We start from the raw sequence: 23,230 nt of genomic DNA on the forward strand, positions 1-23,230 counted from the left end.
GGAGTTTGTAAGTTTTCTGGGTCTGTGGTTACTCTACCATGCCCAAGGCCTCTTCAGTTCTTTCCTGAGCTTATTGCATGGATTTCACTTCTGTTGTTTCATCAGAGCTCATCTCCCCTCCTATCTCCAAACATACACACAATTTAAAAAACCCAAAATACATTGTCAGTGGTTTACATTTTTGGCTGCAATTTGCCATGACTTGGCTCCCTCTTCTGGAAAAGGGGACAGTAGCAGAGTGAATAAAAACACTTCATAGTTTCATTCCCTGTCCAAATAAAGGGAGGAAAGCCTACAACAACTAAATGAAAACTTAGGTGGTTACTGCACGTGGTTCCCCTCAGTCTCGACTTGCAGCAAAGCTCGTTGTATTTGTGTTCTCTGTGTGACTGTGCCTGACTATGCCACAGACCTTTTGGGGAAGACCTCTTTTTTTCCTGAGGAAGAACTACCAAAGCAAAGAATAAAGTATGACTTGATAATTGTTGCTTTTTCAGCAACCTCCTTCTCCTGGAGCTGTCTTTGGTGTGTAAGGAACCTTTTTGCTATTTCACTCTCAAAGGTTCAACTCAATAATCAGCCTCCTGATTTATGTAGCAAACTGTTCATCAGGGGCCTGCCAAGGGATTCATGTTGGGAGAGGGATATTTGAATTACCTAAATATTAGTCTGCTAAAGGCTTCATTCCACCAAGGACTGAGAGGTTTCTGGCTGCAGGAACAGCAGACAGGAGGTGTCTGCCCTGCACCTGCGCGTTTTGGTGCAGCCCAGCAGCTCCGGTACCTTTCCCAGGGGCCATGCACGACCTTGCTCAGGCTGTGCGGGAGCTCCTCCATCCTTTGCTCACCTCAAGTTTTGCCGTTCCTGCTGCCAGGCTGCAATCGGCCACAGCATCGCCTGAACGATGCCTCCACAAGGCTCCTCCAGCCTGCTCGTTCGTGATCTTTAAGTGAGTCACAAGTCCTTTTGTTGTGGACTGAGATAACCATCATCTAAATTATTTATTTCCATAAAGGAGTTTGATTATCTCTTTCAGATACAGCAAGTCAGCGCCTCTATCAACAGACATAAATCAAGCTGTAACAACACTCATCCCTGTTTATTTTACCTCGGAAGCGAATGTTATACTCCCTTCTAACCCTTAAAAAGCAGAAGCAGAGACTTTTCTGCCGCGAGCGCAGCGGGAGCAGGGAGCGATTCCCTGCCCAGGTGTGGGAGCAGGAGGACAGACCGCGGTCCGTGCCCTCTTCCCGTGCCCTCGCTGTGCCCGCTGGGGCTGTCACCAGTGACCGGGGCAGAGGGAACCGAGCGGTTCGCGGTGCCGCCAGCTGCCCTCGGAGGCTGCCCGGGACCGCAGACCGGCACCGGGCCGGGCGGGACTTCCCGGCAGGGCGGGCGGGGGCGGCGGGAGGCGCTGACACGTGGCCGCGATGTGAGCCGGGGAGGCGGAAGGCGCTGCCCGCATGGCCGCGGGCGGCGGCGGCAGGAATGCGCCCCTGGGCAGCGGCGGCATGAGGCGGGATGGCGGCACCGAGCCCTACTGGTCCAGGTAAGGCTGGAGCCTCGCTCCGCTGCTGGCCGCGCTCTCCGGGACTCCCCGCATGCCCGCCCGGCCGGTGCTCTCCCCGCATCCTCGGTCCCCGCGGCTCCTGGGGAAGATGCGGCTCCGGGATGGAGCGGGTCGGGCGGCCCGCAGCGCTCCCGGAGAGGGGATTTCCGAGGAGCCTGGTGCTCCCCGTCGGGCCGGGACCCTCCTGTCCCTGTCTCCTCGCTGCCATCCCGAGGGACACGGTCCCACCGCCCCGGGCGCTCCCGCTGTCTCACTCCTCCCGTCTCACTCCTCCCGACTGCAGCGGAGACGGTGGAAGGAAGGAGGAAGATAGGGAATTACTGTGAAAAACAGGGGAAAAAAAACCCCAACCACTGAGCTTATTTCTGGCCTGTAATCAGTGAATTAAACACAAAGCCGCTGCGAGGCTCTTGTCGAAGTGTTCCAGTGGGGATGTTTGTACTGGCGATAGTCATTCATTCAGATAAAGTCTGGAATAGGAGCTGTGCAGCAGCTAGACAGCACGAACTGCTCTTGATGCAAAGTCATTAAAATACTTAAAATTCAGTTAAACCCCCAGTGACCGCTTCCAACAGCAGGGGCACAGGCAGAGGCAGGGTGATGCAGTGCTTGGAGCGGGCTGGCACACCTGGGGCAGTGCTGCTCCTCTGCAAAGTCATCCACCAAAGTCCCTGGCAAAGTCATCCAGCACCAAGACCTGAGCATCAGCCCTTTCTCCCGCCTGAGGTGGGGCGAGGTGATGATTCCAAAGTACCAGTGGGGCAGCAGAATTCATGCTCAGAGGCTTTCCCAAACTGGGAGCCCCGGGACTCCCAGTTTGGAAATCTGGCTTAAGAAATCTGGCTCGGTTTCAGCTGGCCGATGTCTGGCCGCCACCGTGGCCAGCCCTGCGGCTCCCCTCTTCCCTCGCCTTGGGGGAGAGCAGCGGGACAGCCCCAGGACATGTGGCACCCATGCCAATGCACAGGGACGGGATGCCGGGGAGTGGGATTGCCCTTTCCAGCAGCAATAGGCATGGATAAACTGGTGTTCCTCATCCATGGCTTTCTGCAGGGGCAGCAGGCTGATAGCCGGCTCTGAACCACCGTCCCGAGGGGGCTCCCCCTGCACTCAGAGATTTGGGATGTCTCATCAAATCCACGCTCAGCTTAAGAGTAACGGGGTGGGTCTTAAAGAAGACTTTTGGCACAGAGATTATTTCTCCCTAAAGCACTTAAGAAAATTCCTTCTCTGTCTCCCCCTTGCTAACTTTTCTCTAAGTCTTTGTGAAGTGGCAGTGGTGGGACCTCACACCAGAGTTTCACGAGGCAAAACTTTAGTTTGTAGGCTTCTCCTCTAGAGAAAAAAAAACAAAACAAACCAACAAAAAAGCATTTGACCAGAACGAGCTCTCCTGTTTCTCAAATCTCTTCGGAAAATATGCAAAACATAGATTACACTTCCCAAAACAAAAGGGATGAAAACAGCCTGTTGATCGAGACAGACATTTTAAGTGATTCTGACCATGCTAAGTGCTACTAATAATTGAGAGGATCCTGTTAATGGGAAGCAGCAGCAGGATAACCCTAAGGCACCTCAGATCATTATCTGTATTGCTGTAGTTCACAGAAGCTGAAATCATGTCCCCATTGTTTAGTGTAGTCACACACGTGGGCACAGCCCTTCTTTGGGGAGGTTTTATGGAGGTTTTATGGCCTAAAGTTCAACTGGGCAGGTGGAGGGTGAGTAAGGGGCAGCAAAAAGGGGGAATGAGCCACCAGATCATTCGAGCAGGTTTGTCAAGTTGTGTAAAGTACCTCATTGGGTGAATTTGGTGGACAAGATGTGAACAGTATATGCAAATAAATAACTTTCATCGTTTCCAAGTAGTGAGTTGCTGCCATGGGGGCAAGGTGTTATCAAGTGGGGGAAGTGACATGGGTTCTCTTTTCATGCTCCAACAAAAGACATGCCAGGCAGCCTTCCAAGATCTGTCAGTGCAAGGAGAGATAAACAGTTATCTTGGCAGACTTATTTTTCCATCTTTGTTCATGCTGCTTCATCTTTTGTCCTCCCTTTTTTCAACTGCCTTTTCCTTCCTCTTCCACTCTTCTTGCCTTGTGTTTTCTCCTGCCTGCCTTTCCCAAACTTTTCTGCAGGTTTCCAATGGCTCCATTATCACACATCTCTTCCAAGAGCAGCACTTGGGGATTTCTGTTTGGGGCTTGAAAAAGCCCTCATGTTTATGTAGCACATCTGGACAGTTAGAGAGCATTTCTAATGTTGATCCCAACATGCCAAAGCAGGACCCCTCGGGCAGTGGATGTGTTTAAGCATCTCTGGTTTAACTGAGGGAAGACCAAAGCAGTGAAAAGAGAAATCAGTTGCTGAAGGTTGCACACAAAGCCACCAGCAGATCCAGCACTGGATGTGGGGCTCACATTTCCTTGGATGGTGCCTCCAGGAGAGAAATGCAGCATGAAAAACTCACTGTGCCCTGGGAAAGCAAATGACTCCTGAAGCCACTCTGCATCTCCCAGCCTCTGGCTACACCTGAAGACAAGGGGTGATTATAAAAGTTTCTTTAATCTCCAGAGATAAAAGGAGTCCTGTCCCAGCCACAGGCTGATCTCCAGTCACCTGATCTTTGCCCAGAGACAACAGTCAGTTGTTTTTTCTGAGTTCTGTGCCCTCATCTTCTGTCAACGTGGTGTTGCAGCTTTATTTGGTTATTTGGGGTATTTTTGGTGGTTGGGATTTTTGTTTTACAAGTTCCTCACCCTGGGTTTAACAGTGACCTTGCTGAGAACTTTTTTCACGTGGAAAACATAAGCAGGGCACACATTTCATTCCTGGCTGATCCATGTATGCCCTCAGATCAGCGTGCAAAGCATGCCTCTGTTTTATTATTATGCTTTCTCACCACCTCCACCTGGACTCAACAACTACTTCCAGCTCATATGAGCTGCTGAAATTTAATTTCGTCTTTGCTTTTGCCGAAAGCAAGAAATGAAGAGAGGGAATAAACCCAGAGCTCGTTTGCTGAACACCACTTTGTTGCCATCTGCAGCTCTGTGGAGGGAGCTTGAGCACAGGAGGCGGACAGGAAGCCAGCAGCTTTCCCAGAAAAAAAAGCCCTGTGTCCTCTGTGCTGCTCTTGTTGCCTGCTAGCTGGATTGGGAAAAAAAAAAATCCAACAACTCTCCTCTAAACCCCAAAGCTAGTTTTGACAGTGACAAATCATTAGCTTGGGGCTGGTCTACAGCATGACAAAATCTGCTTGAGGAGCAGGGGGAAATTACTTCAAGCCTCTCTCTTGACAAGCATGTTAGATTTTGAAGGAGAAATTGTTGAGAAAAACAAAGAATGAGAAGTGAAAGGACTGTCAAACAGGGTTAAAAATAACAACCTGGGTATTATCTCCTGGCACAGGAGTGTCTGCATGGCTGCCAGTCAGTCAGTCCTGCTTGTGGTGATTATTATAAATTAAAGCTATAGGCAGGTAAGCTGGAAAAGAGTGTTTTGGAAGGAAGGTGGTCCTGGGAATGGGTGATGAGGGGGAAGCGTTGACACACCGTGGCTGACAGGTGACCAAGCACAGGGGCACCACAGGCCTGTGCTGGGGACATTCCCCTGGGGGTGGCCTCGTGCCTGGGCTGTGGATGTCTTGGGCTTGGAGCTGTGGCTTGGCTGGGAGCTCAGGGTGGGCTCATCCCCATCCTGGGGTTCTGCCAGGGCCTGGGGAGTGCCCAGTGCTGGTGGCTGGGAGCAGTGAGAGGGCAGGGGCACAGGGGGTGCCTGCACTGATGTGTCCTCCCTGCATCTCCCAGGAACTGTTTCTGATCTCCTTTTAGAGAGGGGAGCTCAGGTAGAGATGCCCTCCCTGGGAGGGTGGGCGTTGTGCTCTGCTGATGGTCCCTGTGCCCATCCTGTGCAGATCAGGAGCTGCAGTTCCCAGTTCTTCTTCCAGTTATGGAAAACACCCACAGATACTGCAGATGGCTTCTGGCCAAGAGCTGTTGCTGGGACAGGCTGTTGGTAGTCGTGCTGTCTAACACAGCTCTCTTACCACCTGAAAATACCTGGGGGTCCTGACTTGTGCCTTGGAGGGAGCTAAACTGGGATGTAATTGACAGCCTGAACTGCAGAGAGTCCATCTCAACAGTGACCTGCAGTGTCTGCCAAAGCCCTGCAGACTGGGGGAGAGGAGGGAGGCGAGTCAAGAGAAATAAAAGTTGAATAAATATTTGCTCTGTGGCATCTACTGGAGAAATTCCTCCAGCAGGAAAACACACTGCAAATAAAGATACCCTGTGCTGCTGGCTCTGCTTCCACTGCCAGACAGCTCAGCTTGCTTTTGCCCCTTTGGGGATCTCAGGCATCCTTGAAAAATCCATCCTAACCACTGTGCCCTGAGTGGGGGATCCATTTGGTTGGTGGGAGCTGGGTCTCAGGGAAGTCAGGGGGTGCTTGGAAGCAAAGCCATTTCCACCCAGTGTCCAAGGCTGCATTTGGAGGAGGGGAACCAAGGGACATCAGACAGGGCTGCTCAAAAATCCACCCAGGAAGAGTCATTAGGGCTTGGGCTAATTATAGTCTGGGTGGTGGTTGGAGGTTTGTGAAATAGGAAGTGTTTCTAGCTGCATGGCTGCTTTGCTCAGTGAGGAAGGTCTCGGTGATGTGCAGGAGGGGATGCACCTGCAGTGCCTGTCTCCTGTGGGGAGGAGGGGACTGCACATCAGGCTGGGCACTGAGGAGCCACTGCCATCACTCAGCACCAAATTACATCGCTTGGGTGGCTCCAGACAAGCTCCAGTGATTCCCTGCCAGCGTGTGGAGGGCTGGCCCCTTTCACAGCACTGCCTGTCACACAGAGCCAGGACGGGCCCAGGGATCCTGCTGGGAGATGCTTGGTCTGGAGGGTGAATCAGGCGTGGTGGCACCAGTGACTGCACTGGCTGTGATTTCCTGTGCTCTGACTTGGGCTGGTTATCTGCAGCACATTCTCCCTCCCTCATCAACAAATTAAATCTGATTTGTTAGATTTAATCTGTTACCATTAGATTTAATCTCTTACCGCTCGGTGAAGTTTCACTTCTCACATGGCTGATGTCACCACAAAAACTTTTGTTTGATTTGTCACTGTTCCTTAGCTTTGGAAGGAAGGTTTTAATTCCTGTCTTTGTGCTAGTCCAGGTTCCTCCCGTGTAACCTCTGCTGTTGTTGTTTTGCACTGAGCAGAGTTGAGTCATCTGCAGCCTCTGTGATAACTATAATTAGGAGAAAATGCATTTACAAAGCTCTTTCCTGTGATGCAAGCACGTCATTGTCCTTGCAGGGAAATCATTCCTGCCATGTTTCCAGGTGGGTGTGAGCAGCTACTGATTACATTTGACACTCATACTCTTTGCATGGATTTTCCTAGCTGGATGTGCTGCCTACAGAGGAAGTGGTAGTCTGAAGCCATCATTATATTCTCCACTTGTTGTGAGTGTAATCCCTACTGATGTAATTAAACATAAAGGAAGAGAATATAGAATGGAGTAGTAATCAAAGAGAACATTGAGAGTGTGTCATACACCCAGAGATTTATTTAGTACTTTGGAATAAAAATAAAAGTCAAGAGAAAAATATATCCCTGGAGTTTTGTCAGAACATCAGTTGGAGAGGAGGCTTCTTGAGAGAAATGGAGTAAAGAATCCTTGAGATGTTCAGGTCTTTTTCTCTCCCTCTTACACCTTGCAGAGTTAGACAGGGTTTAGGATAAAGGAAGAACTGTTGATCTGGTAATAAAATGCTGCTGTGCTTATCAGGATAACTGCAGGTTATTCTGAACACACCAGAATGACTGGAGAGACAGAGCTCAGCCCCACTCCAGTGAAAGCTCATAAAGGTCTCCCTTTGCTGCAAGGAAAAAGTACAGTTTAGGAAACTGTCTTGGTGGCTAAATAATAGAAAATACCTCCACACATCACTGGCTGCTGTGCTTTACTCCATCACCTCGATTGTTGCAGGTTCAATAGCTCAAATTTATCAGTGTTGTGCTCTTGGAGATAACAGAGATTACGGCCCTGGACTGGCAGCAGCCCATTTGGGCAGGGCAGGCAGGAGTTGTGCCTGGAAGCATCCCATCCCTGAGGGCTCTCTGGGAGCTTTTCCATGGCTGGTTATCCCCACCTGCCTTTGGTGGGGGATTTATACCCAAAAACTCCTGTCATATTGTCCTGCTGGGGTTTGCCTGACCCAGCCATGCAGTGTCCTTTGATTTCCCTGTGCTTTTCTGAGTCAGTGGAGCCACTGTTCCTGGAACTGGCTGGGGCTGGTGATTAAAAACCAACCCACCTTTGGCTTTGCAGCCAATGGAGATGTGACTGAGGATAACTTCCTCTCAGGGTAAGCCCGGGAGGGGCTCTGAGAGCATTTCCCAGCTGGTTGGGATGACTGAGGCAGGTCAACCCCTGGTTACTCATTCCTCCAGCAAAGAGAGGTTTTGCCAGTTTCTGTGTTGTTTTGTGCACTCGTGCGTGTGCTCAGTAACAACAGTTCCAACCCTCTAAACACCAACTGAAACACTTCCAGTTCCTCCTGCCAGAGGTTAGCCCTGAGCTGCTTATCTGCCTTGTCAGGAAACAGCAATAAATCCATCTCCAGCAGGTTCACCTGCCCTCCTGTTCTGCTTTTCATTGTTCCTTCACCTCCCCCCTGTGAGGGCCCATTTACACCTTTATAAATGGGTTTGTGCTGTGTGGGATTAACCCACATTTATCATCGTTCCAGTACAGAGAAATCAGCTCTGTGTTTGCTGTAAAAGGTGACCCGGGTTGTTTCCCACATGGAGGGTGGGTGTGTTCAGCAGGGTGGAAAGCCCAGAGGTCACTGCCCTGGTACAGTGAATTCCCCTGGAGCAGTCTCTCAGCTCAGTGCTTTGTGCTCTGGGCAGAGAAATAATCAAATACAAATAGTACCAATAGTGGGTGTTCTTCCTCAGCTTTTAACTCTGTAATTCACTGGCAAAGGGGGGAACCCAAAGTAGCATGGCTGAGGGAAGGCAGAGGGATTTACCTACACCTGGGCCTGACATTTACAGCAAAATGTGTTTGTTTGCTCCAGAAGCCATCACTGACTTGCTTCTCTCTTGCTCCTGCAGAAGCCTTTGCTTGAGGCTGAGAATTCACACACCAGAAATATATATTCTGTTAACATATTTTCACTCTTATTATGTAAAATTTCTTATCTGTCCAGACTTAATTATTTTGCTTATCTCTCTGAGCTCTTCAGGCCCTTCAGGTCTTGTATCTCTGAAGAATTCCTGCATATCCCTCCTTTTTAGGAGGTAACACACAGATCACTTCCCCTAAGGAATGTAGAAATCCCAAATGACTAACGTTTGCTACCGAGAGGTGTGTGTCATGCAGGTGCTTCCAACCTCATGCCCCACCTTTCTTTTGTTATCCTTATCTCTTCAAGATCAGTTTCTTTTTTAGAGGGAAAAAAGCAAACCAGGTTCCTTCCTGCCTTTCCCTCCATCCACAGCCTGTGAAGCCCAAGCAGCCCATTCCACCTTGCAGCCTTTGGACAGACATTTGCTGCTGGAGTCACACAGTGTTTGGGATGAGGTTGGCATCGTTCCTAAAAGCCAGCAGATGGGATGCACTCTGTGTCAGCACCGCTGTGCCCCGGGGACTTGTGCTGACCTTCATTTTATCGAGACAGACTCGGCTTGCTGTGGAAACCCAGGGCACTGGGAATGTTTCTCTGTCTGCTCTGGGGTGCCCTGGCCCCCAGAGGAACACTGAGTCTGACCCTCATTCCTGGAGAAAGTTTCCTAAACTTCAGGATAGGCTAGAATCCACTAAAGTGTGAAGTAGATTGTAGAGAGTAGTGTAGGTGTATTACTTAGGTGAGAAATTTAGGTTTTGGGATTTCGAGTGTGTTGTGGGTGGAAGCAAGATGGAGGGCACAGGGTGTTGTTCTGGGTTTCTTCTTCATGCTTCTTCCTCCTTCTTCATGGGTTTGGGTGGTATTTTGTAATTGGGTGGGAAAATCCGCACTGCAGGCTTTTAGGGATCAGTTATTGGGTTAAAAGGGAAAATAATCTAGGTGTCAATTCTCAGTTGGATAGTTTAGCTTTAAAAGGCCTGTGGTGCTTTTCCAGTGCACTGAGCCTGGTATGGACAGCGTGCAAAACTCAAGATAATAACAAACAAGAACCTGAAGACTGAAACAATGCAGTGGGTCTCTGTTTCCTGACACAAAACCACTCCAGGAGGGTCTCCCCTGACAGGGGAGCCCCCTGGGAGTGCCCAGCCTGTGACCCAGAAGTTGAGGAATTGACAACAGGAACCCTGGCCGCTTGCAAAGCCAAGGCGACCCCTCAATCCTGGCTGTGCACAGACCCACGGGGCCCAGCATTCATCCCCCTGCCCTTTCCCACCTTCCTCTCCCTCCCTGCAGGCCTGAGTCCCGTGTGTGGACGGCGATGCTGCTGCTGGGGACGTGCCTGCTGTACTGTGCCCGTGTCACCGTGCCCATCTGCGCCGTGGCCCTCAGCTCCTACTTCGACTGGGACAAGAAGCAGTTTGGTGTCGTGCTCAGCAGCTTCTTCTGGGGCTACTGCTTGACACAGATTGTTGGAGGACACATCAGCGATCAGTACTGGAAATTATTCTCATGTGTTCTTGGTTTCAAGATGCTTAGCTTGGTTTTGACCCCTCAGTTCCAGTTCCAGACCCCAGCGATGGGGTGGAGGGTTTAGTGTGTCCATGGGGAGAAGCTCTGGCTGAGAAGGGATGTGGGTACTTTAGACTGTGGATATCATCCCTCAAGATTCTAGGATTCTGTGAATACAGCTTTTTTGATTTGATCTGCACAGATGATCTTTGTTTTCAGTTCAGCACTTCCAGTCTGCCCTATATTCTCTTGCAGTCTTTTCTCAAGCAGGTCCCCATACGCTGTTTCCATCATGTTTAGAAAAACTGTCTCCATTGTGTCATATGAATTATAAAGTAAACAATTTCCCCAGCTGGCTGTAAGGATCTGAGTCATTACCTGCTTGAGTCCCTTTCTCCAGCCAATCTATTCTTAGTGAGAGAGCTTTTCCATGAAATCTTTTGTGAGGAGCACATGCCTGGAAGGGATGCATTATCTGTGCAGTGCACTTTGCTATTTAATTAGGGTCCTTAAGAGTTTGCAAGAAAACACCCAGAGAAACCTGAATGATAAAAGGCAGAGCTGAGGATTGCAAAAGAGCAAATGGAAAGCCATCACTGGTGGCAGCAGTTGGGCTTCCCCTCCACCACCATCAGAGAGCTGAGTGGCTCAGTGCTGTGAGATCTCTGGGATCAGTTGGATAGACAGTGCTGGCAGGAGCTGGGAAGGGAACAGGTCAGAGCTACTCCCCAAGGGCCAAGAGAAGAACAGGTTTGACCAAAAGGTTGCTCTTAAAAACTGGTTAAACTGGGAAGGGCACTTGAGTCTGGACTGGAGCACTTTGCCCTTTTGCCCTCCTGTCTTTGATAATGTGTTTTCTGTCTTCCAGAATAGGAGGTGAGAAAGTCCTCCTCCTTTCAGCATCAGCCTGGGGGTTCCTCACAGTCCTCACCCCGATGCTCACCCACATCACTTCAGCCCATCTGGTTTTTATGACCTCCTCCAGGTTCCTCATGGGGCTGCTGCAAGGTGAGACCCCTGTCCTGAACGTGTCTGTGTGTCTGTCTGTCCAGGGCCTTCCTTGCACAGAGGCTCACGTGCAGCACATTGAGGTGCAAGCCCCTTGGTCTGCAGTGCATGAACCCTTCCCATGGGTGTCAGGCAATTCTCTGCCTCAAAGCAGCCTCCACATCCAGAATTTCCAAGGGAAAAACCAGTGGCATTTCTAGAGAAAGTCACTGACAAGTCACTTCCCTGTAGAAATCTCTCTGCCAGACAGGGGCTGCTGGCTTTGGAAATCATCTCTAGTCGTGTTTGGTTTTCCACATTTTAAAACTCCTTCAAAACACTCGGAGAAAATTGGCCCTTGCTAAAACTTCTGGATAACTTGGAGTGATTTTCCTTCCCTCTTGCCAAGCTGCAGCACTGGGAAGTGCATTGGCACTGATGGATTTACAGTAGCAGTGGCGATGATGAAAGGGGATTATGGAGAAGGCACAAAAGCCCTTTGATGGCGATGGATCCACTCAGTCATTTTATATCCCTGTTTTGAATTCACCAAAGGTTTTGCTGCTGTGTCTCAATGTTTTGCTCACTCTTGAATTTGCTTTTGTTTTGCCTAACTGCTGCCTGCCTTGCTCCTGTTTCTCTCAGGGGTGTACTTCCCATCCCTGGCCAGCCTGCTGTCCCAGAGGGTCCGGGAGAGCGAGCGAGCCTTCACCTACAGCACAGTGGGGACTGGGTCACAGTTTGGGTGAGTTCAAAGGCTCAGTGACAGTCTCTGGACATCCTGTCTGATGGAATGCCATGAAATAGTTGGAGGCAAAACTCACAGCCCAAAGTACACGTGGATTCACGGGTCCTCAAGGACTCCTGCTGCAGCTGAGGAAGCCTCAGGCAGTTGCTGTCCTGCCTGCCAAGGATTTATGTATTGTTTTCTCTTTCTTTTCAAACCAGACTTTGAAGACTCTTTGCAAAATTTAATTACTATGGGAAACAGCCCAATTCAGTAGGAAGAACAAGGGTCAGCCTGACACTGGTCACCTGTTCTCTCTGATAGATGGGAAAAATAGAGCTTCTCCATCTCTGCTGATCTCCATCAGAATTTTCTTTCTAAATGGAAAGGTTGCTTAAAAGCTGAATAGAAATATCAGTGTGTTGAATCACTTAGTTTTCCAGTGTTCTCATTTCTTTTGCTGCTTTGCACATTCTCTGGGATACTGCACACCAGCAACCTCCTTTTCTTTCCCCAATGACCATTTTTCAGTGAGGGGCAGGTGAGGGTGAGGTCCCTTTGGGATCTCTCCTGCCACTGAGGATCTGGCCTGAGGTGCCACTCAGGGAACAGGACAGCTTGCAGAGCCACGGTGAGACTGGTGGCAGCACCCAGACATGCAGTGACTCAGAAATTCTCCTCTGTGAGGGTGGGCAGGCCCTGGCACAGGCTGCCCAGAGAAGCTGTGGCTGCCCCATCCCTGGAAGTGTCCTAGACCAGTTTGGATGGGGTTTGGAACAACCTGGGACAGTGGAAGGTGTTGGAAGGTGTTCCACCCATGGCAGGGGTGGAACAAGGTGAGCTTTAAGATCCCTTCCAACCCAAATAATTTTAGGATTCTGTGGTTCAGTGGCAGCAGTGTTGACCCCAGGGAGAGTTTCCCATTGACGTGCTCAGTGTGAGCTCTCAGCCAGGCCAGTAAATCCGAGTGCTTTCCCTTGCAGAACACTGCTGATTGGTGGTGCAGGATCTCTCCTCCTGGACTGGTACGGCTGGGAAAGTGTTTTCTACTTCTCTGGTTTGCTCACTTTGCTCTGGGTTTACTGCACCTGCAAATACCTCCTGAGTGAGAAAGGTGAGTCCAGCTGCATCCCTGGGGCTGGCAGTGCTCCCAGGGATCTGGGAACTAAATGATTCCTCTCCATTATTTTCTGCAAATCCTGTATTTTCAAGATCATGCCTGGTTTCACCCAAAGGCCTTTTGCTCAGATGTGTTCTATAACACACACTGTGTCTCACCCAAGATCCCCAACCCAAAAACCAGGATTTGAGCTCTTGCAATGCTGATTTCCTATTTCAAGTCCCATGCTGGATTATATCATTGCTGAGAGCCTGATCTGGCTCCTCAGTACTCTTTAAGCACCAGTGAAAACACAAAACAGAGCATGATCTTCAAAGTGGATTAAGCTAAAGCAGGACAAGATACTTACTCCAAACTAAGAGCATCTACACACAGAGCTTTTAAAAACCAGTTAATCCACAATATCTCTTCCCAAATAACTGCCTGGGAGTAATTCCACATATGGACAAACCATTACACCTGGCTACAGCATTATTAGGGTGAGCATGGTATGCAGGAGCCCAGCTCACTGGGTGTGTGCCTGGTGCTGCACAGAATCCAAACCCAATCCCTACCAAGGGACTTGTGTTTAATTATAAAAGAGATATAACACATGGGTGAAGGTGGCTGGGTAGGGAGGGTGTGGAAAAAATTTGGTCAGTGTAGCAAGGTGTTTCTATGAGCATTCAGTGCTGGTAGAGCCAAAAAAACAAGGGCTAGAAGGAGATTAAAAGTGGTTGTACAGCAGTGTCCCAGGGCTGCCTCCAGCTGCACAGGTAATTACTGACCACAGCTTTCCTTGGGGTGTTTTCTTCCCTGCAGAACTCACCATCCCCATGAACTATTTAAGCAGAGGCCTCTCGGTACCCAAGCAGACCAAAGTTCCCTGGAAGCAGCTGTTCAGGAAGGCACCGATCTGGTAGGCAGCTGCATGCACTGCCCAGCCTGGGAGCATCCCCTGTCTTCTCCTCTCTGGGCTTATTTCTTCTGCCTCTGTGGGTTTTGTCCACTTATTTTATATATTTGAGAAACAGAACCAGTTTTCTAATTCCTTCAGTATAAATTCAAAGGTAAGCTTGGCAAAGGTGGTTTATTTCTGTCCACAGGACTGTCAGGCTCCAATGTTACTGGCAGATCTTCCCAGGCTGTTCCCCCTGGATGAGTCCTGTGCTCCTCCAGAGTGATATTTTCCACGGGTCTTGTTAGAAAAGCTGATTGTAATGGGCTCCTAACAAGTGCTGCTCAGGGGCGCTGGGTGGCACGGGCTGTGTTCTCATTGCTGGCAAACATCTTTTTAATGGCCATTTTCCCTTTGGGATGCTGCAGTGGGTACTGAAGCCCATCCAAGCGTGTTCCCAAGGGCTGTTTTAAGGCGGGGAGGAGGAGGAGGATGATGGGGCTGCAGGGCAGCAAACCCATTCCTGCCTTGAATAACAATGGAGCTGATAACAAATCCCTAGAAAACCCTAAACTACACCTCTCGGAGCAGGAGGGCTCTTGCAGGGCTGGGAAGGACTGGTGGGAAATACAGTGGCATAATTAGCACTTCAATTAACCTCTCCTGGCCCCGGGGCTGTGCGGTGGGGCAGCAAGGAACCAGCTGCAAGGAGAAAGCTGAAAGCAGTGACAATCTGAAGCTGAAAATCAGCTGGAGCTGCAAACCTGTGACAAAAATCTCAGTAAGCTGAAAGGAGTCGTTCTCCGTGACAAAAATCTCAGGGATTTCTGTTAGGAGCTGACATCTTAGTGCCCTTTCCCAGGCAGCATGACCTGTCACTGCTGATTGTTTCCTCTCAGCTGTGTATTTTCAGGGCTGTCATCATCGCTCAGCTCTCCACGGCCAGCACGTTCTTCACTCTGCTCTCCTGGCTCCCGACTTTCTTTAAGGAGACTTTTCCCGACTCCAAGGTGGGTTGGCTCCAAGCAGAAGCATCGCAGTTCAGAGGAGGCTGGGTGCCTGCCAAAAGGGGGTGGAGAGGAGGAAGATGATGGCAGAGGGGTTTGGTGAGAGCAGCCTGGGAGGCAGGAGGAGGTGGGAGGTTTCCCTGTGGGATTTGGAGCCGTGGCACCTCTGCACATGCTTTTGGAAATCTCTCCAGGCTGTAGAGGCTCGTTTCTAGTTTCTAGTTGCTTGTTTAGGGATACTCAAGGGTGAAGGGAAGAGCAGGTTGTATTGGGTTTTAGACTGCTTTTTTTCTGAAGAAAATATAATTTTTCAACTACCACAAAGCTCATGACATTATGCTGTTGCAAATAACCACCATTCACTCCTAATTTTTTACAGGGTTTTTAACTGGCCTAACATTGTACAGCTCAGGCCTGCCTGTGAAAATTATAATTACCATTAATAGCAATAATGTGTACTTCAAAACTACTACAAAAGCTTCCCTCTCCTCAGCACAAATGATACTTCTATTTTTCAGAAAGCCAGGCAGTACTGATCTGGTCTGAGAGCTGGTATTTCCATCTTGTTCTCAGAAACTCTGCCTCCTCCACAATGGCTCTGTTAGCTTTTTACAATTTCCAGAGCTGCTTACAAATGCCTTTTCATATTACATATGTAAAGCTCTTTATGGCATACTTGATATTTATATTAAAATCATGTGTTAAACCAGCAAACATATTGTTGTGACAAGATCTGTGCACCTCGAGTAATGTGCTTGTGCAGCAGTAATTTACCATCTGTTAAGCATTATATCACGGTGCCCTTATGTAAGATGCTCTATAGAGTGCTCCTGCAGCTGATAATCGTTTTGTGCTGTTTAAAACGGGCTGAGGCTGCTTGATTTTAAAGGATGGCTGATAATCCCTGATGTGGGTAACCTGTGTCACCTGCTGGCCAAAATCCCTTGCTGCAGGTGAGCCTGTGGCCACCTGAGTGAAGGTGATGGAGGGTTTGGCTCAGGGTGGTGGGCTGTGGGATGAGGCAGATTTGGGATTGATGTGCTGGGTGCTGTTAATAGACAGCAGAAGCACCACCCCACAGATCCCATGGGCTAACATGGTTAAAAATGACCAAGACCCAAATTTCAAAGGCATGGAAAGATGCAGATGGACCCGGGTGTGATTTCCAGGAGCATCTTTAGCAGGATTATTCAAAACCAAGATCACTCAGCCCTCCCACACATCCCAAATCCAGACAGGAAGGGGAGATGCCCCCAGAGGGTGATGGGCTCTGAGCAAAGGGGGAGATGCTGGGGGTGATGGCTGCAGGGATGGATGAGTGGATTCAACCAGCTGAGATGAAATCCAGCCCAGCCACACTGATTTCAGCTCCTGTGGGATCTGGGCACCAAAGTGCCCCTGAGCAGCTGTAATCCAGCTGACCACTAATCGTCTGTGATTACAGCTGCAGCTCACTTAATTGAAAATGGGCTGAAGGATGTTGCTGCCCATAATGTTACCTAATCCTACCATTAGAAAATCCAGCTCTGCTCCCTCAGCCTCACACAGTAATGCTGCTAATGAGCTGGAAGCTGCTGGAAATTTTGCCAGCAGCTTTGCTTGGGACCCACAGGAAACCCACACTGAGCTTTCCAGGGCTCTGTGGCTGCCCACATCATCTTGGTGAGCAGTAAACTTTGCCACGTTTAATCCCTCTTTCCCAGAGTTTTCTGCCTCTCCTCTGGATGGAGCATTTCTGGGGAGGAAGGAAAGACCACAAATCTACAAATGCTACAGGCTGTGATGCACTTGCTCCCTCACAGAGCTTGGGGCATGGTGCAGCTGAGAGCTGGCTCTGCAATGGGGGTACAGATGCTGCAACAAGTCCTGAGTGCTTCATTATTTCTCTTTTCTACAGGTACCACAGACTGTCAAAATACTATCAAACAAACTCAGCTCTGACAACAAATCTCTCTTGATTTTCACTTCTTTTCAGGGTTGGGTGTTTAATGTAGTGCCCTGGCTGGTTGCAATTCCGACAAGCTTGTTCAGTGGATTTCTGTCTGATCATTTAATTAGTCAAGGTGAGAGCTCTTTATGGCTTTTCCTCAGCTCTTATGTGTTGTGGGAAGAGGACCTGGGTGGGAGGAGGTGGGCTTGTTGGTAGGGAGGAGACCCAGCAAATAAGCAATGTGAGGTTCTGATACAAAAGCAGAATAAATTCTCCAGTGTCCAAATCCCATCGATGTATTTGGGACTCCCTTTGACCTCATTCATAATATCCACCTGGAGATGAAATCCTGGCATCTGAAATCTACTTATGTTGTAGTTTCCTGGCTGGGCAGCAAGGTGAGCTGTGCTTAACTTCAACTTAAGCACAGGTAACTCCAAGTTAAGTTAACTCCAAGTTAAGTTAACTCCAAGTTAAGTTAACTCCAAGTTAAGTTAACTCCAAGTGTCTCTTTCTTCTCCAGGGTACAGAACCATCACCATTCGTAAGTTCATGCAGGTAAGAGGGCTGGAGCTGTGGGAGAGGTACCTGAGTTACCTTGCATGGAGCTGGGCTGGGGGTTGTAGATGGAAACAGGAAAGATTTTCTGCCTTTGCATATTAACTGGTGGTCAGGATGTGTGAAAGGAAATCCAGAGGAAAACCCTGGCTGAGGAACAGAGCCTGGATTAATGGCAGCATCGAGCACAGAGAGTGCTTTGAAGGGGTTTTCTATCACAACCTGTCCCTGGTCATTCCAAATGACCCCTTAGGTACTGAGGGAGTAGCAATACAAGAGTGAGCAGAAATAGAAATGCTGGGTGAGAACACAGTGTATCCTCTGATCTGCAGCATCACATCCCTCTGGACAGACCTCTGACACAGAAGGACATTGAGGGGGGTAGAAAGAGGAGCACAGGGTGCACACAAACTCATGCCATTGGAAAAGGGAACAGTTTGTTCATGGCAGGAGTTCCTTTCTCCTTGCAGAAGACGTGCTGTGGTGTTTAATTTTCCCTTTTTTCCAGGTCATTGGCTCTGGTGTCTCAAGCATTTTTGCTTTGTGCCTGGGCCAGACCTCCAGTTTCTGCAAAGCAATAGTGTTTGCCTCAGCCTCTGTTGGACTGCAGACCTTCAACCACAGGTGAGGAGAGCCATGGGGACAGTGGCCCTCAGCCCCCTGCACATTTGGCATTTTGGGGTCTCAGAGGAGGCTGCCTCTGTCCTGACTGTGAGAATAGGAATTGGCACTTGCCTGAGCGTTGTGTTTGGGGCCCTGTGAGGCTGGTGGAGTTTGGAAGTAATCCAGCAAACCTCTAGCATGGAAGGGCTTGGACAGTCAGCAGGAGGGAGATGGAGCAGGAGGGGAATTGCATTGTGGCCCCTCTGAACACTTTGAGTTGGATTGTTTTCCTTCTGATACTCCCCTGCTTTACTCTCAGCTTCTCCTGCCAGTGCCATTTCTTGTCCAGGAGCTTTCCTTGTGTCTGACAAAGCAAACTGTAAATGATGGAAAAGCAGTCATGTTCCATTCAAACAGCCATTTATGTCCCCCTCTGTCTCTCACCAGTGGCATTTCAGTGAACGTGCAGGACCTGGCCCCCTCGTGTGCTGGCTTGCTCTTTGGTAAGGATTCTGTGGGGTTTCTGTGCTGGAGAGGTGGCATCTCTTGGGGGGACGTGGTCACCAGCATCAGGGTTTGAGCAGCTGTGGGCAGTGTCTGCCCTGTGTGTGCAGTGTCAGCTTCCTTCTGTGACAAACCTGCCAGTGCTGGGGGCAGGTGACACCGCCAAGGTGCCTTTGTGTGTCTCAGGTGCTGTGCTGCACCCAGGGCTGGCTGGGGCTGTGCCAGTGCTCTCTGTCTGTTGTCCAGACAAGCTGGAGGTGTCCAAGGCCAGGCTGGACAGGGCTTGGAGCAGGGCTAGTGGGAGGTGTCCCTGCCCATGGCAGGAGGATGGGATGAGCTGAGCTTTAGGGCCAAACCCTGCTCAAACCAGTCAGTGATTCCATGATCACAAAGGCATTTTGTCCAGCATGCAGACCAGGGGTTGGTGGCATCTGTGCAGAAACCACTCATGTCTGTGGGTTTTCACAATTTCTTTTCACACCTTTTCTTTCCAGGGGTTGCAAACACAGGTGGAGCCCTCCTAGGTAAAGTACATTCCTGCAGCTCCTCCTTTCCTGGGGAGCCCTCTCCCTGCAGAGGGCAGGATCCAGCCCAGAGCCTTTGCATGTTTCTCTGCCCTCTCCTCTGCAGGTGTCATTTGTGTGTACCTGGCTGGATACCTGATTGAGACCACTGGCTCCTGGATTTCTGTTTTCAACCTGGTGGCTGCTGTGAACAGCATTGGGCTCTGCACATTCCTGCTGTTTGGGGAGGCCCAGAGGGTGGACACAGACTCTGTGTACGTGGATCTTTAGATCTGAGCCCCAGAAGCAGCTGAAGAACAGGAGAGTGTCACATCTATGGATCATTCTTGCACAAGTGCCAAAGAACATTTTACTTTTTTTTTTAGGTGTTTTAACAAGAAAAAATACACTGAAATCAAGTACATAATGGGTCTAGATGAAACCCATGGGAGGAAAGAAATTTAGAGTTCATTTTTTTGCTCAGGGCTGTAGCTGGTGGCTTGCAGAGCCATCCAGCTCAACATCTCCAGTGAGGATATGGTCTGTGGGACCAGTTTGTCCCAGTTTGTGTCTCGTGCACAAATATCCTTGTGGCCAAAGCAGCTGACCTGGCCTGTCTCCCAAGGCTGCTGTGGTTCTGTGCCCTCTTGAGGGGAGCTGCTTCTCCGTGTGGGAGTGGAGCTCCCTTGCTCTGCTGTCCTGGGACCACCTGGCTCTGGGGCTGCTGTGCCACCAGGTGTCCCTGGGGTGTGACAGGAACATCCCCACCAGTACCTGTGCCCTTAACCCCCACGTGTGCCTTCGTTCTGCAGCAGGTGCCAGCCAGCTTTCCAGGGCTGTGAGCTGAATTCCAGGCTCCCCTTCAGGGGATGTGTGGCTGGGTGTGTGCCCGGGGCCATGGGGCTGTGTCAGTGCTGCTGTCACAGAGCTGGGAGAGGCTCCAAGCCAAGCCTGGCTTTGCTCAAGGGCCCAAGGTGGACCAGCTCCAGCAGGAGAGCAGAGCTGAGCTGTCCCCTGGGTCAGGCTTAGCTGGGCTGGCCTTGCAGTGCAGCAGCAGCTGAGGAATCCCTCTGGAGCTGCTCTGTGAAATGCTGTGAATGTATGGGAGGAACTGGTCACACTCTGCTGTGGATCTGCAACTCCCAAATGCTTTCTGCATGATTAGATGTGTCCTCCACGTGCTCTCAAAGCATTGAGGGGCACTTTCCAAAGAGCTTGGCATGGGCAGGTTTTGTTTCTATGTTAAGCATAAATCAAATTTCTGTACTGGGCATCCACAGGGATGTGGATCCTTGTGGTTCCCTGTGTCAGAGGGAAATACTTGGCTGTAGACACCTCTGAGCTTGAATGTCTTAAAGTTATTTATAAATATTTTAAAATTTAAGCATCAAATCCTATATTTTATGTACTTGAGGCCTGATTCTGCATGCTTGTTTTGAGTGGTACTCCCACCAAATCCTGCACTATTTCTCAAAGGGGAGGATCTACCAGCCTCCAGTGTTGGGTTCTGTAGGATCAATATTAAAGGTGAATTTCATTGTAAAGCAATTCATTGCTTCTCCTCCAATGCCTGATTGCAGCCTGAAAGGATCTTTTGGGTTTTTCTAGTTCTTACCAGAAAACTCAGGCTAAGAAGCAGATTTCCCAAGGACCTTGCAGTGCAGGAAAGCTATAGATTCAGGTGAAAAAAAAATGCCATTATCCTCTTCCTCACCATTTTTTTGGGGCCAAATTTCTTCTTGGAAGACCTTTTGGAGCTGTGTAAAGTTTATGAATAGCCGGGTTTGTAATGAAAATACTGCCAGCCTTTTAACTGCAAACACTAATGGGCATCACTAAGCTGAGCTGAGCCACTTACTGGGCAGAGTTAGAGATAAGGATGGGGCTGCCTGATGTTTTCCCAAGAGAATAAAGAATCAGTGTGGCCTGATGGGGCAGAGAGATAAGGAAGTATTTTATTTTTCTCCTTCTGTGCTCTTTTTTTCTCTAAAAGGCCATTTGCTACCATAGGTACCACTCTGCAGTGGGGTGCTGCAGGGCCAGGAAGGCTGCTGGGAATCTTAAATCACTGGGTAAATTGGGAAGAACACCCAGTAAACAAACAACAAACACAGCCAGGCTTGCCAAAGGGGCCCGAGGCTGTGCAGCCATCTCTGTCAGCTTGTCCTTTGTCCAGTCTGAGCAGATTGCTTGCATGGCCTTTTCTTTAGTGACAGAATAAAGATCCCCATGGGTTTTTTGGGGTTTTAGAGTATCTTCCCTGGCCATTCAGTGCTGCAGGTCAGGAGCACAAGGAGTCAGTCCTGGTTCTCTTTGGTTGCAGCATTTCTTGTGGAGGAGTTGAGTTTAAATTGCTCACATTTGAATCAGGCTGCTTGGCCAGCCCTTGGATCTGCCAGCTGGGAAATTTGGAACTGATCTTCAAAGGAAGATGTTTGGCTGTGCCTTCTCTGTGAATCCAGCTACCATTCCAGTGAGCTGTCCAAGTTACCTGTCTCTGTAACTGGCTAATAAGTTCAATATTTGACCTACACTTGAGGTTTATGTTTCATTCTCATCATACCTCTTTCGTGAAGTACTGAAACTGTTTTATCTGTACTGTTATTTGTTTAAGCCAAAGCTTGTGGCCTGCAAGTTTTTGCTATGGAAGGACCTAAAAAGAATAAAGGCAATGAATCATTTGCAGACTGTGGTTTTGCTTTGGCTGCAGAGGTGTTCATTTGTGTGATCAGTGGGGGCCAGAGGAGTATATTTGATATGATTAACTCCTGGGGGAGGCTGTGCAGGGAGAGGATGTGGGCTGGCAGATTTTCACAGCATCCTCACGTGTACTTGTACATCAGACTCGGAGTTCATCCAGCTACATCTTCTCACTGGTTTGGGAAAAATGAGTGAAAAGCTGCCTTCAGCAAGGGTTTGGACAGTAAAGCAGAGCAGGCATGATCCAGTATCACTTGTTGAGAGTAATGACACAGATGAAGTGATTCTTGGGTGAGGTGGGGTGCACCCCGCAGGCGGCTCCCCTTCCACATGGGCTGAGAAAAAATAAAAATACATTTCCACCTTTTTGTATATCCTCGCTGACAGGTTCGAGCAGATGCCAACAGAGGGAGCTGTGAGATCTGGGATGTGGCAGCTCCTGGCCGGGATAGTGCAGAGCCCAGCCCTGGCACAGCTGGCACAGCTGGCACGGTAGAGTGGCTGCTGTGGGTGGTTTGGCTGGCACAGCTGGCACAGCCTGGCCCTGCCCACGAGCAGCCCTGGCTGCTGGCTCTCATGGCTGGAGCTGCCTTTGGGAGCCCCAGGATTTGCTGTCCCAGTGTTCACTTTCACCCCTCACAGGGCAATTGCACAGTTGCTGTAGGGAGGAAAAGTTTTGGACACATTTTAAAAGGAAAAAGAGCCATTAAATGAATTTTAACACCTCATCCATAGGGTCATGTGATCAAGAGAATATCTGTAAGTACTGCAGACTCCTAACTCTCATCAATGTTCAGAGAAAAAAGCCAACATGAAACTTGGTGGTGTGAAAATGATGCTGAGAATAATTTAGCAGAGTGCAAGTTATCTTCAACTTTCCCTGTCTTTTTGCACCACTTACAGAGGTATCAACAACCTCTGACATGCACATTTGAGCTTTTTTGACCTTTTAGGTCATTTAGGTGATTTAAAGCTTTTCAGCTCTAAGAAGACACAGACCCACTTTAAAGCCTGCCCTGTTCTTCAAGTGTGCAGAGCCTGAGAGAAAAGAAGGGTTTAGTATTTTTGTCTTTTTTTTTTTACTATATATATATTTGAAATATATTTTCTCTCTTTTTTCCTTTTCCTTTTTTTAGTCTCTTTTTTTCTGCCACATTGCTTAAATTGTCAGTGTCCCAATTTGGATCTTTTCCTTTTTTTAGTCTTTTTTTCTGCCACATTGCTTAAATTGTCAGTGTCCCAAGTTGGATCTCTGCTTTCCAGCCTGCCCTGAGCAAGCAGGGACAGGCACAGTGCACAAGGCTGATCAGTGGCAGGTACCTTGCATTGCTGCTGGGGCTTGGTTTGTATTTAAATAATTTGGGATATATTCCATAGCTGGCTGGAGATCATTAGAAGGATGCTGTTTTATTGCAGTTTGCATAACACTAAATCAATAAACACATTCAAGCAGATGGAAAGCAAAACACAGGAGGAAAGTAGCACTATTTGGAGG

The 23,230-nt window shown here is 49.1% G+C and overlaps 1 protein-coding gene across 2 annotated transcripts; it reads left to right on the plus strand.

Annotated features, from left to right (window-relative positions):
- Positions 1 to 1,289: 1,289 nt before the first annotated feature.
- Positions 1,290 to 21,715, plus strand: SLC17A9 (solute carrier family 17 member 9). 2 transcript variants are annotated; one of them, XM_039719416.1, is made up of 13 exons: positions 1,294 to 1,549; positions 10,004 to 10,201; positions 11,088 to 11,227; positions 11,852 to 11,951; positions 12,917 to 13,047; positions 13,855 to 13,951; positions 14,844 to 14,940; positions 16,913 to 17,000; positions 17,391 to 17,425; positions 17,934 to 18,049; positions 18,476 to 18,531; positions 19,027 to 19,056; positions 19,163 to 21,715. In XM_039719416.1, the coding sequence occupies exons 1-13, from the start codon at positions 1,464 to 1,466 to the stop codon at positions 19,324 to 19,326; spliced, it is 1,338 nt and encodes a 445-aa protein (XP_039575350.1). In that variant the 5' UTR covers positions 1,294 to 1,463; the 3' UTR covers positions 19,327 to 21,715. The 2 variants fall into 2 exon arrangements, with proteins under 2 accessions (XP_039575351.1, XP_039575350.1); XM_039719417.1 differs by lacking the exon at positions 10,004 to 10,201 and having other exon boundaries at positions 1,290 to 1,549.
- Positions 21,716 to 23,230: the final 1,515 nt, after the last annotated feature.

The sequence above is a fragment of the Passer montanus genome, unplaced genomic scaffold (genome assembly GCF_014805655.1).
Source record: "Passer montanus isolate IOZ18808 unplaced genomic scaffold, ASM1480565v1 scaffold41, whole genome shotgun sequence".
Taxonomy (NCBI): Eukaryota; Metazoa; Chordata; class Aves; order Passeriformes; family Passeridae; genus Passer; species Passer montanus.